The 18621-nt window shown below is 44.2% G+C and overlaps 2 protein-coding genes across 2 annotated transcripts in view; both read right to left on the bottom strand.

The window, feature by feature from the left end:
- Positions 1-670, bottom strand: part of LOC105565938 (NAD kinase 2, mitochondrial) — a 5630-nt gene extending 4960 nt beyond the window's left edge. Inside the window, exon 1 of the mRNA XM_012019549.1 lies at positions 436-670. Within this exon, the coding sequence (XP_011874939.1) occupies positions 436-469 (34 nt within the window). The 5' untranslated portion in view covers positions 470-670. The remainder of the gene's footprint in view (positions 1-435) is intronic.
- Positions 671-1857: 1187 nt separating this feature from the next.
- The window catches only part of LOC105565984 (bromodomain adjacent to zinc finger domain protein 2B), a 61853-nt gene continuing 45089 nt past the window's right edge, over positions 1858-18621 (bottom strand). Inside the window, exons 15-30 of the mRNA XM_012019620.1 lie at positions 15498-15563; positions 15307-15351; positions 13605-13658; positions 12306-12504; positions 12013-12132; positions 11352-11925; positions 10941-11160; positions 10102-10861; positions 9761-10024; positions 9177-9675; positions 8595-8940; positions 7407-7528; positions 7177-7318; positions 6938-7068; positions 5860-6144; positions 1858-5643 (exon numbers count right to left, since the gene is read on the bottom strand). Of these exons, the coding sequence (XP_011875010.1) occupies positions 5466-5643; positions 5860-6144; positions 6938-7068; positions 7177-7318; positions 7407-7528; positions 8595-8940; positions 9177-9675; positions 9761-10024; positions 10102-10861; positions 10941-11160; positions 11352-11925; positions 12013-12132; positions 12306-12504; positions 13605-13658; positions 15307-15351; positions 15498-15563 (4005 nt within the window). The 3' untranslated portion in view covers positions 1858-5465. The remainder of the gene's footprint in view (positions 5644-5859; positions 6145-6937; positions 7069-7176; positions 7319-7406; positions 7529-8594; positions 8941-9176; positions 9676-9760; positions 10025-10101; positions 10862-10940; positions 11161-11351; positions 11926-12012; positions 12133-12305; positions 12505-13604; positions 13659-15306; positions 15352-15497; positions 15564-18621) is intronic.

Genomic DNA, 18621 nt, shown 5'->3' with positions numbered 1-18621 from the left:
TGCCACAATAAATGACACAAGCGGCCAAGTACCGAGGTGATCTCTCACCTCGTAGGCGGCCGCTCCTCCTCGCGAAGGCTCGCGCGGTCAATATTATCGCGGTGCACCGTGTGCAAATAGTCGCGCGGGATAAAAACGACGTCAGGCCGCACTTTGTTGCACTTCTCGCGCTCGAAAATGGGGCTGCTTTGGCATTCGAACGTTTCGCTGCCAAGGAAAAAGGGGGCAGAGACGGGACAAAGAGCGCGGTGGAAAAAAAAATCCCACTATCGAAGATAACGCGCCGGCGATCTCGGTTCACCCGCGGCAAACGTGGCGTCGATTCTTATCGGCCGTTCTCTCGACCCACGACTCGGTAGCGGGGAAAAAAAACCGACGCGGAACGCGGCGAAATGAGCTCGCGGGCGGACGGGAGGAGGAATCCGTCGTACTCACTGGCGGTTCCACGAAGATAGTTGAAAGCCGTCATCGCATGGTGATCGGGGGGTTTACGTTCACGTGGGCAACACCGAGCCGCCGCGTGTGACGAGCCGCTCCGCGGGGCGATTGATCGACGGGCGCGTAACCGATCCTGCCGATCCCCTCACGTCGGCACGAGCCATGCGGCGATCGAGCACCTGCACCCCTGTATACACGTGACTCAACAGCCGCCGAGCAGCCGACGCGCGCCGTCTGCCGCCACGTTCCCGCGCCGTCGCACGATCCGCTCTCGCGCTCGGGCCCCGGCGTGCCCGCGCATGCGCCGCGGTGGCGAATTCGAATCTCTCTCGCGCGCGCGCCCCTCCGTCGGCCGACGCGTCCCGACGCACGGAGAACCCGGAACCGGACGTACAAACTTTGTACGGGTGTAAAGGCCTTCACACATAAAATTCCGTAAGGACGTAAAACGTAAGCATAAGAAAATCGACCAATCACAGTCGAGAACGTAAGGCAATGACGCAAGCGGTAGCAAATCCAACCTGTTGATTTTCTTACGCTTACGTTTTACGTCCTTACGGAATTTTATGAGTGAAGGCCTAAACGCTTTGGTGGTGCTCGGTCCCGAAGTTTGCGTCTCCGCCCGGAACCGTGGCCCGTGGCCGACGACTCCGACCCGGTGTCTGCACGTTCGCGGCCCACGTTGATCCTCGGAAGAAGACCAGGCCGAGGAAGAAGAGAAGAACGGCGAGAGGTCCCTTGGCGTGCGCTCCGGTAAGACACTTGTAATGTAACATGATACCGCCGGAATGTAATATTGATTGCTAATTAACAGGGTTGGGAAAGTTACCTTGTAAAAGTATCTAGTTACGGTTACAGTTTGTTTTTTTCCGCCAAGCGTGCAACGCGTTACAGTTACGGTCACTCAAAAAGTAACGAGTCGTCACTTTGCAGCTACTTTCTTGGGATGAAAGTAAAACATCAGCCGAGGGGGAAACCGCTGACCAAAATGTTGTACACTAGTGCCCAGTGGGCATCACTTTGTCTCATTATCTTGTTTTATATCTTATTTTATCTTGCCCCAGCAAGGCCCAATGCCCAGTAATGCTCGATTGTTATTACTGTTGCCTCTCACTTCTCCAACATTATTCTTGGAGAACTACGCGAATCTCTCTTCAACGTGATTTAGGAATTAACTAAAGTACGTAAAAGTGCGAATTGAGAAAGTTCCATGAGATTTTCACCATATTCGAGATAAAAAATCGACGCAGACGCGCGTCCGCGAAGCCGGCGAGGGCATTTCCGGCAAAGGTTTTCCTGCGGGAAAAGTATCGTAGTCCATTCTTGTACGCACTTCTCGACTTACGTCCAGATGCCGGGTGGTCTTTGACTGCTCATCGAGAATTTTATTGTAGTCGCCAGAAGAAAAAAGTCGCAGTGTATAGATACACGCTTCGCTTACACTTTATTAATTCATTTGCAATACATTAATTAAGTCTGTTTAAATAGCATCGAGGCTACCTAACGTATGCCTTCGTGTATACGATAGACAAACAATCACCTAACTTAAACATCTCTTTCTCTCGTTCTCTCTCTCTCTCTCTCTTTCATTTTCATTCGCACACACGCATTCTTATTTATCTTTCTCTCTTTCTTTCATTCTGCTCGCTCTTCTCCCACACACTGCCTTCGTTTCTCTTTATCCGCTCCTTAATTAATCGATATCAATTATTATTACTGTTACCATTGTCTCTCATTTTTATATACTATATATATATAATATATATTTATTTATTTATACTATATATATATATATCGTAAGATCGACGTTTAAAAACTAAAATTCGTATAAAAAGCGTCGTTATTCGTACTAACAATGTAACTATTTAAATAAGAGTTGAATTTTAAAAAATTATTTGTTTCTGTTGTTGCGTATCGGTTTTGTCGTCTGAATATATGAGATGTCTAAACGTATCGGCTACTGTATGACAGTGCGAGGCGCGGTGCTCCAAGGGGCACTGCCTCTCGAGGAACAATCGGTAAGATCGACAAAATGCCCCACAATCTGCGCTTTATCAACTTACATATGAACTGATCGCAGTCTCGTATATTGCGAGAGCTATTTTCCTTCTCCACGTCGGTTGAAGTCAGACGTGATGTCGAGAAACTGAGATGACAAAAGCAGAAATTAGAAAAAAAAAGAGAAACGGAATAAAATTTCTCACGACTTTCGTAATATATATTTGAAATTAATACATCGAGAGTGCCCTCGCGATAAATTTAAATGCTGCACCTCGGGACAGATGGTCGTTAATAATTAAATTTGTAAGTTCCTTAAGATCAGAGGCCCTTAAAAATTTTCTTACTCTCGTCTCCCAGCAAGTCCTCGCGAGTGCGAAACCAACGAGCCACCCCTCGACGCGTCGGGACGCCGCAGAATTTAGAATCGTCGCGCAACCTCGTCTGCGATCTTACCGGATGTTCGTTCCTAAAAATTACGACGTTCACGTCAACGCTCCCGTTTCAGTCGCACCCCCGAACGATATTAATTACTTTATACTTCGTAGTCGCTCCTCCCCGCTGGCATTTATACTCTAGCTAATACTTTTACACGCTACGAATGTTTTTTTTTTCCTTTTTCTTTAAACCGTAATCATTTAGCACGTCACACTACGGCTGAACTCCCTTCCCCCGGGTTTCTCTCGCTATTACCAACTATTTTCGCTATTACGAGCAATAATGTACATCAATTACATACAAAACAAGATACAAGTGTTAATGTGCTCTCGTTATACACCGTCGACACCGTCTCGCGTAAGATGCTCGCGCTCACAAAGGTACCACGTTTATTATTAATCGGAGAAACTCGCCGCCGTTTGACGATCGTTCGCAGCGCGATGCGCCGTTTCCTCTCGCGTTTATTCCACCGTTGACGCTGCGACGACACTTTGTTCGAAAGATCCTCCGGCGATCGGCCGAGCGTCGATTGTAGCCCTTGGAAAACTCCGCGAGTCTCCGCGCCGTCGAGCTCGACTGGCGCGCGGATAAAATTCTTACATTACAATAATAATACTACGCACGGCGTAATTACGAAAACCTAGCTTTTCGACGACAATAAAAACGCAATCGCGTTTATTACTCCCGGAAAAGAATTCGTTCTCTCAAAGGCGCTTGCTGTGCAATGCATTCGTACAATCTTCACGCTGATTCGGACACGCTGATCAGCTCGACAGAGCCCTGCTCTCTGGCGATGTCGTCCCTGAATAATTTTGTCGTGCATATGCTGCGTTGATTCGGAACCTTCGTGACACTCGATGAACGAAAAGTAGGAAGCTAGATGGACGCGGCCACTTTCGTGGATAACGAACGTTTTCCGCGTGCGCGGTTAGTGATTTCTAGACAAGAAATATTTTGGGTCGATGAGCTTAACGCAACGCGAATCTCTCTAACGGCAGTGGAAGATTTTGGATTTGCACGCGCAACGTGCAGCATTCGGAACGCGACGTTGCGCTGCGTAAAATCAAGCAGACGCGAGTATTCTAGAAAGACTTGACGTTTCTTTTGTTTCTACGAGCAATGTTCTCAACGTATCGTTCATACACGGGATACGCAAGACCCAACGCGCGGTTAATTAATTAAGTGGAGAATAATCGCCGACTACGTTACAATAACCGCCTAAATTTCTTCTTTCAAACAAGTAATTGCAGTTACGACCGTTAAATCCCACACTTATTTGCCAAATTTTATAATACCCGCGAATCAATACAACAAGTCACCGTAAAGACGTATAGTCTTGGAATACTGATGTGTGAAAATCACGAAGAAATTTTCTCTCGCTTCGTTACATTACACTCTGCGTACATCATGCGTCTATTATACAACTCACAAGTTAAATGACAACCGAAACTAAACGCAAAGGACATGAAGAAAGCATGAAGAAACCGAAGTGGTTCTGGCGAAACGGTGTTAAGATCTTTTCCTTCAATTTGTAGCACGACGGTCCGGGTGACCGGAATAAGTCTTACTCGCACATTGCTCGATCACCTGTTCGCGGGGGGGGGGGGGAGAACGAGTCGTGTTTCTTTACGTAATCTGCGAACAAGAGTTATTCCCCTGGCTATCCAGACTATTGTGCTGCAAATTCAAACATTAACTTCGTTCATCGTTTTGTCTATTCTACTACTACGGCGAATAATACCCTTATCGTGCTCATCCGTGGGCAAATGTACGTTTGAATGTATGCATGTCGTGACATGTGTACAATATATGTATATAGATTCTGTATACATATATACTATATTCATATTCATATATACATATATAACTTCTCTCTTTTTCACATTTATTACTTTGCAAAATATTTCTTTCGCCGACGATGCGTCGGCATTAAGCCCGTATAATACAATCGCAAATTACACCTCTTTCTTTGTCGCTTAGGCAAATGTTGACTTGTTTAAGTACAATGACCATTCGCATTGCTCCGTCCCAATCGACGGGGATCGAAACGATGCGCGCGTATATCTCCTATCTGATTAATCACGTCGATGTCGAGCGAGGGTGCTTTTCACCGCAGACCAAGTTCTCGACCCAGGTTGCGAGGCTTCTCGCAACCTTAATCAATATTCGTTAAACCGAAGCCGAGTGTCCGATCGGCTGAGAGCTCGCTATAATACTTTACAATGAGTAAGTCTGACGAAAACCGCGTCGTAGGTGCTAACAAGGAAATGAAGTACGAGACATTCGTGTCACAGTATACCCGACGAGTACTAAGAGCGTCTTATAAAACGCGAGAAAAACGCACTCGCGCACGTGATGAACAGCGAGAATGGATGTGATAGGCGAGGGCGCACTCGCAACGATTACTATTACAATGGAAAATTCGATCGGCCGCTAGAACGAGGCCGACTAATGCTCGGAAGTGAAGTGGTAGGAGGGTGGATCAGTCCCTTCTCGACGAATGTCGGTCTATCGCGGTCAGTGACGCGGCGCGTATCCTAATAGTAGAAGTGAGCGAAGCTGTTGCAGGTGTTGCGCGAACGTACCGAGCCTCAGCTATGTGTTTGCGGGTGCGGAGGTGGCGCGCCGGTGATCTCGGTCCAGCGCATTTCGAAGAAACTGCGCATCCCGTGGCCGGCCTTGCCCACAGGACTGTCGTCCTCGTTGAATACCTCGCAGTTGATGAACATCTGCCTGACATCGGCGCAAAACTCATCGCGAGACTTGTACCTGCATCGAGAAGCACTCGTTGTGAAAAACTTCAGCCTTTCAATGTCGACCAAGGTTGACGATCGGTCAATAGATTGCTTTTTTTTTGCGATCAGTCTGTGTGTGTGTGTGTTAGATCTATTAGGCCTGTCTTAAAGACCAAGAGATTTTGAGAGGAAAGGCAGCTAAAGATAGTACGTTCACTTAACTAATCGCTGGCGCGTTTGGACAACTTACGCGGAGTCCTGCAATTTCTTCTTAATCGTACTGAGATCCATGGGGGTTTTTATGATTTTCTTGTAGGTCGGGAACTGTTTGGTGTTCACCGGCAGGAGGAACGGCCAGGCCTCGTCCTGCTGCTCCAACTGTTCGAGGAGTATCTTACAAGGCGCCAGCTCTCGTTGTTGCTTCTTCGTGAGCGTCCGATTGTTACCCTCCTTCCGTGGTGAGGCGGTAGGAGTCGGCGGTTCCGACGAACTGACATCCTCTACGTGCGTGTTCGATGCCGTTGATGGCGTTGGACTGCGGCGCAAAACAACAGAGAAATTATTTGCACGATTAGCTTCCGTTCTGCCCGGGAGGTTTCCCGTCATAAAAGCCTCTGGACGAATGCGCAAGGACGAATTGCATAAGATTCAATCGTGTGTCCGGCTGAGACGGGTACGCTGCTCCCGATGAATTATATGCGTTCTCTCCGACTCTCTGTCTCTCGTTCGCTCTTTATTACTTTTTCCGTTCTATTTTCCGCCCTCTTGCGCTCACTCGTTTTTTTTTCCGACTCGTCATACACGATCTGAAGGCGGATCTACCGTTACGATGAATATTTCTGAGAAAATACCTATCCCACAGTCGGCGATCGCAAGTACACTAGGCAACAACGATGTATCATGAATGTGCAGGGTGTTCCGGCGGAGAAACTACGGACAAGACACTGAAGGAACGGAAAGCCACTCGAGAAGCTCTATCAGTGGGCAACCACCTTCAAAGCACGGGGAAAAAAATTAGATCTCTAGCTTCTCGTGGAACACCCTGCATAAAAGGAAAAGTTCCTCGAGACGACAAAACTTCTCGGCGGTATAGCGACACGGGCCGAGGATTAAGTAGGTTATCGCATGAGTACAGTATACAGATAGTTTTCGTATACAGTTAGATTCGTTTTGAGATTACTTTATTAGGGAATAATACTTGTCCGCCATTTGCGGTAGCGTTGAATATTATCAAATCATTCATAATAGCTGTTTTCTAATATACTTCGCATGAAATGTCATATTAAGCCAGCAACTTGACAATGTTTGTTTGTTTTTAACGTAATCACCTAGCTGGTGGATGATCAGAACTTTCACTTTCTCTGGTGCCTCCCCCTTTGGTATGACTCCTTCGACTACTATTTCTCTTCTTTGGTTGTTTACTGTGGCAATTAGAGCAATACCATTTCCCTCGTGGCATCTGTAAGCAGGGCGTGTTGTATACAATAAAATCTCCACGTTTCGAAACATCGCGTCTGACTTTGTTAGATAGTAAGACACTTGAACGGAGATTTTGGCGATTACTCACTTTTGGCATGACAGGATTGTGGCAGTCAGTGTGATAAGCTCTAGGACAGAGTTCGCATAGGACCAGGTTTTTACCCGCTCTCTTTCCACACACCAAACAATTGCGTTCACCTGTTGCTTTGTTCATACATTCGTGACAATACCTGAAAGTAATAGGGAAAGTTTGAGACCCCTTGCAAAACTTAAAGGAGAATTAGACGGAAGAGTGTGATACGCAAGAGCGTTACTTACCAGTCACCATCAGGAATGTTTTCCATTTTTGGACGGAAACAATAAGTATGGTAGCCACGGTCACAGCCATCACAGAGCAGCAGTTTATCTTCGTTGTCTCCACTATGACAAAACTGGCAATTCTGCAACCAAAATGAATGAATTTCTCATTTAAAAGAGAGCGGAAGAATTAATCTTTCATGTGGCGCTAAAAATAGCATGAAGATTATAGCACTTGTTTGTTAGTTGAGCATTTAAAACATTTCTTTTTTTAAAGCAACGACAAAGCTCTATGTAGACAATTTGTGTGTATCCAATTGATAAAGCGCAAAAACACGATTAAAAATCGCGCAAAAATAACAACTAAATTAAACAAGATCTATGCATAATATAAATTAATTCAAAACGATTTAGTATAGCAAATAAATGTTCACAAAATAACAAATGATAAGGATAACATTTGAGTTTTGTTTCTCGTATATCACAGAACACAACGTATGCGCTATACGCATTCAAATTGTAATAAATATAACTTAAATCCGTGCAGTAATACAAATGTGAGCCACAGTAAATCAATCATAACAATAACAAGATTAGCAACGGGATTTTTCCCGAATGCACAGAACGTGAAAAAGCGACCTAGAGCTATGCAAATGGAAAAATCTAAAAAAAAAACGAAGATATATTAAACAATTAAAAAACGAACAAGCGGCAGTTTTGCATGCAACCGTTACGTTAGACTCTGACCACCATTGAATGTACATTCTTAACGCGATTTTCGTTTCGATTTATTATATGTATACAGACGTGTCTCAATATTCAATAATTCATATGAATATGACTCGTCAATGGACGCGAGTTTAATTTATGTGAATGCACATAAATTAAGAATGAATGAAACGAGTGTGTCCAGGTATATCGCGCGAACAGAGCGAAATCCAACGGATGTATGCAAATGTCATTGCCATATTCCTCGCACACGTGATACTAGAATTTTGTAATGAGACTGAAGGCGAACGTATTATAAGAATACTGTCGCGTGAGAAACATATCGTTTAGGCTCCGGTCATCGGATCGAGTAGACACCTGTCGATATCCATTCGAGGCGACGTACGCTCTCTGTGAGCCATTCAACAGGGAAAGGACAAAGGTATCGGGAACGGGAGTAGCAAAGAACGATTCGGTTAGTAAGTTAGTGCGAATACCCACAGAGGTCTGAGAAGTAGTCAATAGCTGTTTGTACTGATTGGTAGCTTTGAGTGAGACGCAGCGGTTTCGTAGCTTGGCGCAGACCGAGTTTCTAGCTGTTGTTAGACTCACAGCCTTCATGATGCTCTTGTCCCAAGCGATGCTGGCCTCGAGCATGTAGAGCGCCATAGCGAGTTGCGCCGACGTGTGCGCTCGTGCGGTCGCCTCCCGCCAGGTGTTCAGACCCCGTGGCGTCGTTTCCTCTGGCGGTGCAGGCGCCTGGTTATTCTGCTCGGAATTATTCGAGTTTGCGTTAGCGGCCGCCGCCTGTTCCGCCTTGAGGGCTGCTAAGTTGGGATCTCCCGTGCTACAAAATTGAAATATAATTAAATTATAGGCCTTTCGCTCAACAAATTTAATCAAGTTTTAATTGAATGCTTTTACAACGATAGTAGAAGAGACACTCTAATTAATCAAATTTTATTTAAGTTTTTCTGTAAAATATATATAACTACAATTTTTCCTTTTACCACTGAATGCTGAAGAAGTTGAGTGAATTATTTAATACCATAAAGGTGAGGTAATTGAAAAAATGCATCTTACCAAACGCCTAAAGGTGGCTTCAAGTATCTCCTTTCTATAGCTGCCTCCAAAGAAAGTAGCCTTTGCCGCGCTTGCTCGACCGCGCTAATCTTCTCCATTTCATTCAGCTTCTCAATTTCTTCGGCTTCCTCGGATCCCGCTCGCGGCGGTAGCTTCCAGCCTTTGACTTGCATGCTGGCGTTAGCCACTTTATCTTCAAGCGCTTCCACTTGCTCCAAGAGTTGAGCGTCTACTCGTAGCGCAACTTGCTCGCTCCAGCTGTTCGGATTATCAGGCCGCGGAATTGGCGTGTTGGAATCGTCCGGTTCTGCTTGGAGCTCCGTGGCGGCGATGTTGCCAGGGTCGACATTAATTTTACCAGTTACAGCCAGAAAGGACTCCATTGTGGCCCACGTTGTGCGTTTCAATTCCTTCTCGCGGACGCCGCGAGAATGTAGATGCTCGAGAAGTTCTTGAAACGTATCGACATCTGTTGTCCTCCACCAACCGTATCTCAGATCTGTGCAAAAGTCACATGATTAGAAATCTGGAAAATAGTGTCATTCGTGTTCTTTTTTTAACATTCGCAATTTAACTCGATTTACCTTTCGACACCGGTTTCGCTTCTCCCGGAGGAGGTAAACCGTGCACTTTCAAATACTCCAGTTGCGCTGCCTCATCTTGAGTCAATATCAGGGGCGCCGGACTGTCGCATCTATCGTAATTTGGACTAGCTGGCGGTGGGAATATCGGGATTCTGAGCTCGGTCGGCTCGGCTATGCCAAAGATTTGCTTAGTGCTCGGTCCCGGAGTATCGCACGTTTCACGCGGTAAGATGGAAAACCAATTAGGCTCGGCATTGCTGTTGTCTGAAATAATCGACATAACTGATATTAATTAGAAATATTGAAGAGTCTATCCCAGGCAAGGATTTATAGAGACTCACTAGAAATGAAAGAGCCGTTGAGTTCCTTCCCGTTGTGCAGATTATTCACGTGGTTGTACTTGTCGCCGTTCGGTATCGTCTCTACAATTTTATCCTCCATCGTTTTCACCATAGGCTTCATGTCTTCCTCCGTCTCGTCGTTCTCCTTCTTCATTTCCTCTTTCATATCGACATCCATACTGATCACCTCCGTTTCCTGTTTTATCTCCTCGGACGTAACGTTCGTCTTCGCATCTGTCATTGTACTATCAACGTCGTTGTTTTTCTTCTCCTCCTTAACACCTTCGGAATTCTCCGAGCTGCAATTTTGTACAGACTCTTTCTTATAGTTAACCTCCTCCACCTCGGACTTCAGCTTATCCCCGTGAGATTTCACGTCCTCATCCTGCTCACTCGAGTTGTGTTTCTTTTCATCTTTGACTTCATTCGGCGCCTCATTTTCACGATTTTCGGAATTCGTCTTGCCTTCGCCCTCTTGCTTCACCTCGGGCTTCTCTTCTACCGGCATATTTTTGTACTTCTCGTCGAGCTCGGCTTGGAGTTCGAGAACCTCCGGTTCGGCGCTCTCCATAGCTTCTACGAAGATGCCGCCGGCGCATGCTAATTCCCAATATCTTCTCCAATACCTGTCCTGGCCAAATATATGCGCGCGGAGTTGCTTCGAAGAACTGTTCAGCTTTTGCAGTTGTTCCTCCGATTGCTTCAGTAGTTTATCCAACTTCTTACCCAATTCTTCGCCAGACAAATTTTTATCCTCCTCCTAAATAAGAAATTTTCTTCAGTTAGTACGAATAAATCTCCAGATTAACTTAACGGTAAGTCGATGTTTCAAGATATACCTCTTCTGGCTGAGTGCCTTCACTCTCATTCTCAGACATATCTTCTACTTCGTCCTCGTGATGAATCTCGTCTGGTGTAGGGGTCGTACCTACGGCAGTGGACGTGGTATTACCTTCTTCCTCACCTTCCTTTTTCTCGATGGTGATTGTGTCGCCAATCTTGTTCACAATGACGCCCACAGCTTCCATTCGGATTTTTCGACTATGTAATTGTCTAAGCCTGTGAAAACAATAGATGATATTACAGAAACAAGTTTGAAAAAGCATAATTTAATACGTAAACGTATCTTTAATTAATCTATCGTCTCTCCACGTTTTTCTAATGAACAGATCATTTATGACAGCTTTTAATAAAATTATTCCGTCAGTCTCATCTTTGCATCAATTGTCTCTTCATAGCGTACAACTTACTTTCTGATTTTGGTATCCAGTACGAATCTCTCCTTCCTCAGCTGAGCCACTGTCTCGAGGCTACCCTCTATCTGTCTGATCACAGCCTTATTTTGCAGCAGCTCGTTGCAAAGGAAAGCGAGCATCTGCGCCTTATGCGTCGGATTCAACGCTAGGAAAGGCTTGTCCCGCAATCTTTCCGACATCTTCCACGTTTCGTTGTTATGTAAGTGCTCATAGAACTGCGCGTTCTTCCCCGAGCAGGTCGAAGCGTAATCGCCGCCGTTCTGATGATGATCGGCAAACTTCTTGTCGCGTTCACGCTCAAGGCACACCCCTGTCAGAGCTTTCACTTCGCCGGTTGCGTTCGCGTACAAATAAATTCGCAGTACTTCACTGATGTTGGCGTGAGTGATGTCAGCTTGACGCAAGCTCTGACCCAAGCCTGTGGTGTGTCTAGCCGGTTGCGGGATTCCCGGATCTTCAATGGCACACACCAACAGATGCGTCATAACCGACAGCATCTCCTCTTCGGCTTCTTCGTCGTTGAGAAGAGCGAGTTGGAGACTCTTCAAGCTGGGTAGCGATTCCATATCTACAAAAAAAAATAGAACGATGAAAATCAATCCCGATTAAAATTAATGATTTTTATTCTGACACGTGTAAGACAAGATGCTCTCACCGAATCCCAAGGTCTCCCCGAAATTGTGTAAAAATTCGAAGACCATGACGATGTCTGCGAACGCTTGTCCGGAGAGCTTAAGTCCAGGTATTCTTTTGATTTCTGGCAGTGGTCTGTGATCTGAAAGATTAGTCGGAATTAGTTGGAAGGAAGAATTTGTTAAAAAATGATTGGCCATTAGTCCAAAAGGTCTCGTTAGAAATGCAAAAACTTGGCACTCGAGTTCTTAGCTCACTACGTAGTAAGAGCAATGTTCTCATGGCGTGGTATCAGTCACTCTTTTGTTCCCGTACCTGTCAGCTCCATATCCTCCACAGGCTTGCGAATTTGTTCGATCAACTCCATCTCGACTCTCCTCTGTTCCGCTCGCTTTTCCTTCGTCGCTATCCTCTCGGCCCTGGCCTCCAGGCGTTTCTTCTCTTTCTCCTCCATCTTGCGGCGGTTCTCCAGTGCCCGTACCAGGGCCATATGCTGCCTCCTTCTCTCCCTTTCCTGCGGTCATCGTTCATTGTTACAATAACGCGCAGCAAAACTAACTGACGCGCTCATGCAGGTCATATCGAATCAAGACAAAATTGTGAATGTAGTGTGTACAGACTCTTCGTGGTGTATTGCCAATAAAGCGTAATTTGTGTACGTGTGTGCGTGTGTGTATGTGTGTTTGTGTGAAATGGAAAATCACGAGATACTATTACTTTTTACGTATACTTATTTCTTCTCTCAACTCAAAAAATCTTGGAGAAATCTAAGGACGTTGAAAAATTATATATATATATATATATTTTTAACATATCTTCGGCAATTTATAAACGTTTTCATTGGAACTTTTAAAGAAATGAGAGAACTGGGATTTTTATTCGAGTTATACAAGTTTTATACACAGTTCCCGTGATCTTCCACTCTGCATCTATGTCACGCACGGACAACGGGCCAAACTCTACAACCGTCCCAAATACTCTTCCACGCATTACATTACGAACAATATTGTTAAACGGATGCACTGATAGTCATAGGAGAGCAATCCCGGCGCGTCGTGGCGGAAACCGCTCTTTTACATTTACAGTGCGCAGAAAACCGTGCAATTTCTAGCAAACCAGATCTAGCGGTCGTCCGAGCTACGCGAAACGCCTCCATCAGTCCTGAAGTACTTAAAACTCTCAAGAGAAGTTTCTATCGAACGCGTCGTTACATGGCGAAAGACGAGTGAGAAATTTTCGGTCCCCTAGCGCTCAACTCAGAGGTGCGAACGTGTGTTTTCCTTTTTTCGCAGAATGTAAGCTTATGAACCGCAATGATTTGTGCAAGCTGAAGCGGGTTACAGATTAGGTAAGCGAGCTTGTTGCGTTACGAACAAAGGTGTGGTATGCCGAGATGTTGAGCGATACGTGTAAACCGCGACACCGTGGTCCGTACAGGCCGTCGTTAGATCTCGAATTGACGCTCGAGAGAGAAATGTAACGCATAAGCCGTTCGCGTGCACGCCGCCAGTATTCGCGATGTAACGCAGAGCCGATGCCAGTTAGTTGCACGAGAGCAAGTCGCTAATTCGTTAATGCCATTCTGTTAGACGCTAGATTGGGTATGTGACATACCAGCTCGACGGTGTAGAGCATCTCGCGCTGCTTGGTGAGCTCCTGCATGTACATCTGCGGCACAAAACACATCCACAGTCCACTAGTGCTCAAACCGCCACACTCAATCTAACAATCTTTCCCTCGCTCTCTACCGTGTAGATGTTCTCTACTTATCGGCTATCCGTCTGCCGCGGAGAGTTAAATCGTGTCGCGAAATCGGCAGCGCGATCAACCCTTTCGCGATAGGATTGTCGGGCAATGCGCGGCATGTTATGCTGAATTGACTTTTCCGACTTCAAGATCAAGCGGGCGCGATAAGTGATCGCGGGGTGTCTCCGTCTTCATCCTCGTTAAAGTCAAGCTCGTTTGGAACATGTAGGACCGTCGACCTTTTTTTTTAACGAGAAACTTAGAATCATCGAAACTTCATTAATTTTCAGTAGAATACAAAGTGTTCGTTATACTAAGTACGACTAAATGTCTTAGCAATGTGATTCGTAATTAATTCAACGGTTTAATTAGTTCTATTAGAAATTGATAAAAGGATTCAAGTTTTACCTGTTCAAACCCGTACAGCAAGATGTCTAAAAGACGACTTAAAGACATCTTAAAGACGTCTTTGAGACATGCGCGCTGTATGGGAAGTTTTTTAATTTGCGAACATCCTTTAATTTCCATTGTATATTATGATATTCAGGTTTCCCTCAAACTGTTTGTTAAAACACTACTCAAAATTCGTCAAACAGTCCGCGATTGAAACTTTATTGCGACGAAGATTGGACATCCCGCGTATGATATGCATATGAATTACGCTTTCCCGAAAATGATATATTAATCGCATCAGCAATTTTACTTTTCCATGTCGATGAACATTGATCGTATAGATAGTAAGTTAGAGCTGTGGATCCGAAACACAGAATGTTAGATTCTTCTAAGTGAATATTATATTTGAATCAGAGCTTGCTAATCGCTGAAGCGACGTGTGAAATAAGTAGCATTATATTCCCTCTGTGCATATGTAATTAATTTCTTTAATGTAATTTCTATTCAATAATTGCCATATTAAAGTAACACATAGACTTGTTCTCCAAAAAAAAAAGACGAGAATAAATGCTAACGTACGACGCGCTAGTTTCAAGACCGGAAATAATATGAATTTTCCAAAACGCAAAAAAATGTTAATTCTTAAGAAACGTGTATAACTCTTTCGCTTTAGAATACCAAATATTTTTAACTCGCAATCAGTTTTAAATTACATCTCTATTAATATTCATGTCGGATGAAATTTTTCGCAAAAATCTCCGCAACGTCGAAGTGTTCGAATTCAGAGACGTTTCCATTCAAACATTCCTAATGAAAACTTGCATGCAGAGTACACGAAATTTTCACTACCAGCAAACACCGTTTCCGAGATACGATAATTGATGAGCTCTATTACGGAAAATATTCCGCCTCTCATACGTTTGCAATGTCTAAAATAATTATTTGGTGCACGCCCCTCGGCAAACAAGGGTCTCCTTCCCCGGTACACTCGATCCCTACGTAAAATCAACTTACTTCGGTCTCATCGTAAAAATAAACGGGGAGCAACGAATGAAGGCGATAAAAGTAAAACAGAGCACCTCTACGTCTACGAGAGACACACTCACGCACACTCACGCTAGATCTACAGCGACGAAACGATTGGCGGGGAACGATTCGTTTTAAGACGAGAACTCACCTGCTCTTTCAGTATGACCGCCTGCTGCCTCTTCAGCTCTCGTTCCTGAAGAATTAAAGGACGATTTTAATACAACTCCGGGAAACGGTATTACGCTCGCGGTGAGTCGTTCGTTCGCGTATTACATCTAACTTTAGGCGACCCGAGAAGAACCGGGTCGGACATTAACATAGTAACGATTGTTGAATTACCTGTTGCTTCCTTTGTTGTTCTTCCAGTCGGATCTTCTGCACCTCTTCCTCCCGTTTTTTCCGTGCCTGCGCATACGCCATACACACGTAACTCGCATCCGTAATCATGTTTATCAAGAGAAAACTTAGGCAATTTTGTTCTCGTTCGCGGGACCGCTCGGCATTTACGACAAGAGAAAGAGACATTGTTTCAGCGACGAAAGCTACTACACATATCTCGTTTACCGGCACTGATAATTTGATAATTGCAATCTAACGTTTCCGTACCCCCCCCTACCGATTTCTTGCAGCGACGATCGAGAGGGTTGCAAGAGCAGAGAAGCTATTTTATTGCTATAAAAAAGGGTTCTATTTCACTTTATTAAAATTTTACTTGTAACCGTTATCGAGCATTCATCGTTACATTTCAGAAGCGAATCTATGAAAACCATCAAACGTTCGGGATCGCACATGTAGTCTGTAAAAAATTCAAGAGTTTTATTTTAAACCATTCCCCCCCCTCCCGAAATTTTTTTCAGAAATATCCGTGAATTTTTTAAAGTTATATATACATTGCGTTGAGTTGTACAGAAATTAAAATTACAGGGAGAATGTATCACAATTTTTAAAACTTCCCGACCGCTGTTTTGTTTTACTGACGCTCGTAAATATTTTTCTTATGAAATTGTTGAAAAAAAAAAACATTAATTCAATGGACTTTTCAAAGCGACCGCCTCGATTTCCGCTTCCTGATGTGCAATTACGTTTCTCCGGACGAACGGAAATGGATCCTTATCGAAATCGCAATCGGACGAATAAGCTAGCCGTACAAGTTCCTCATCTGCGAGAGGTTTTTTTTCCCTCGGGTTTTGATTTTTCATGACATTCACAGTGTAATTGTGATTCGAAGACTACGTGTGGAAAGCGATGTCTAAATAGCGCAGATCAGTGACAGGGATTAAGCACTACTCTAAAGTTCGGGGATGTAGCTGGAAAAATTAGTACGGGTGCACTTTTGCATTTTAACGCCACATTGTTTTTATAGCTCTAGCACCAACCCTTCCTGGGAAGGCGCCGTAACTTTTTAACAATCGAATACTCGACCGAACGTCGAGTTGAGAAGCTCCGGGCGAAGTTGATCTCGAATTTAAAGAAGGAACAACAACCTACTTTTCCGTTTGCACCCTTAGTATATTAAAGATCGATTAGATCGCTGGAGCGTCGGAATTACAAATCGTATCGGTGCGTCTTTCCCGGCTACGGTCATGCTAAAACTCTGAATCTACATCTCTGCTCTGCTAAATGCCCGTAGTTTACGTTCGTCTCCGTCGACTCGGCGATCCGATTATTGCGCTCTCGTGGGCTCTTTATCATCGGATATGCTAGGCTCATCGTGACAGCCGTGAGATAACGCACGCTCAGTTTCTACATACCGATAAACATTGCATATTCAATTAGCGCAATAGGTCCTTGTGAAAAAAAAAATCCTTATACAAAGAGAGTAAGAGAGAAAAAGGGTAGCAAAGGCATGCGATTTAATATAAAACCCCATCAAGAGAGTGACGCGTGTACGTCGAGACAGCAGCCAAGCATAACGAAGACCGACTCGCTCGTGAAACAACTGAGAGCGAACTCGACAGCAAGAGAGAACACGAATCGAAATAATTATATTTAATCATTATATAAATAGGAGTAAAAGAGAGCCAACTATATCGAGAGATAATGAGAGAGCGTAAACTGTTATTATAAACCAACACCATTATACAAGATGAACAGAGACCGAAGAGAGAAGTAGAAGAATAACGTGGAAAAGTGAAAAAATCTCAGCCGAGCATGCAAGGAGCCAAGCAATACTCGCCTATGTATGCACATATTATATCAACGGTACAATGTGTACCGTCGCTTAAGCTGATAAAATATTAAAGGCTATCGTGTCGTGTCACCTAGGAATATAAAATGTATAACAGTAGATAATACATAGTAATAAAAATATATATGTAATAATATGTGTATATATATTTATATATATATATATAAAGTATAGATGTCACACATATATCCATTACGCGGGTAATTCGTGTGTCGTTTTCGTCCGCAGTACAACGAGAAGGTAAAGGAAAGCTCTTTGTATATACTCGTGTAGCGAATACTCCAATACTAGAGACAGGTTCTTTCGAGAAGTATTGGCATGCTGGATAATCATGTAGCTAGCTGTTATTTTGTATAGTGACAGGAGAAGCTAGGCACAGGATAGCATTGCGAGACACAGTCGGTTCATATATTATCGTATATATCGTGCCTACGTATATCGTCAGCCTTAACGTGCCTCGATCGCAGTGTCGATCTAGCGTCTGGATCCCGCGATTCTCGATGGACCCGCGCTGCTTTCCACTTCGCTCGGAAAACGTGCCGGCCAACGAGAACACAAGATCGATATCGGGGGAGGGTGCTTCTTCTTTATAATCTTTCGGCGGACTTCGGATTTCTCGCCCTTTTCATTTCGGGAACGTTTAATGGACTCGGCATAAATTTCGAAATGCGCGCTTCGAATTACATTGTGGATGAGCGTTGGATAAATCAATTAGCATCGATACAAGATTTTTGGCAGAGCTCCATTTTCCCTCTAATAGAGAGATCGAAGCGAGTGCGCAACAGTGGCAGATGTTAATTTTGAAGTTTTCACTCTCAAGTCAAAAACTCATAGAGTATGCGTGAATTCAAATTGAGCTTATTAATAGAGTAATGATATCACGGTGCAAAGAGGAGAAACGAGATCTCTCTTTCATCGTAAAATTTTCAAAATTTACATTCGCAATTTTCGAATGAATTATTCACGACGAAACTTGCAATTCTTTTATTAGTCCGTAGATCTGGGGTATAATTGAATAAACCTGTGTCATTTTCGAAGATGCTTTCACAGATAACACAATAAACGATCATTGATAGTAAGACTAGAATTCCGAAATCCGCTTGGCCGGACGAAGAGATCGGCCACATTCAACCCCTACGAAAGCACGGTGGGAGCGTCTATATGCATGTATGTGTGTGTGTGTGTGTGTGTGTGTACGTATGTATCTTTTTATATAAAGTAGGCGGGGGTGAATTTACGACGCCAGTCGCAGGTTCGTCTCTTCATTTTGGTGAT

Source organism: Vollenhovia emeryi, unplaced genomic scaffold (genome assembly GCF_000949405.1).
Source record: "Vollenhovia emeryi isolate VEMERY1.0 unplaced genomic scaffold, V.emery_V1.0 DF939148.1, whole genome shotgun sequence".
NCBI lineage: Eukaryota > Metazoa > Arthropoda > Insecta > Hymenoptera > Formicidae > Vollenhovia > Vollenhovia emeryi.
The sequence above is the reverse complement of the archived record's forward strand: the minus strand, read 5'-3'. Positions and strand labels throughout refer to the sequence as shown.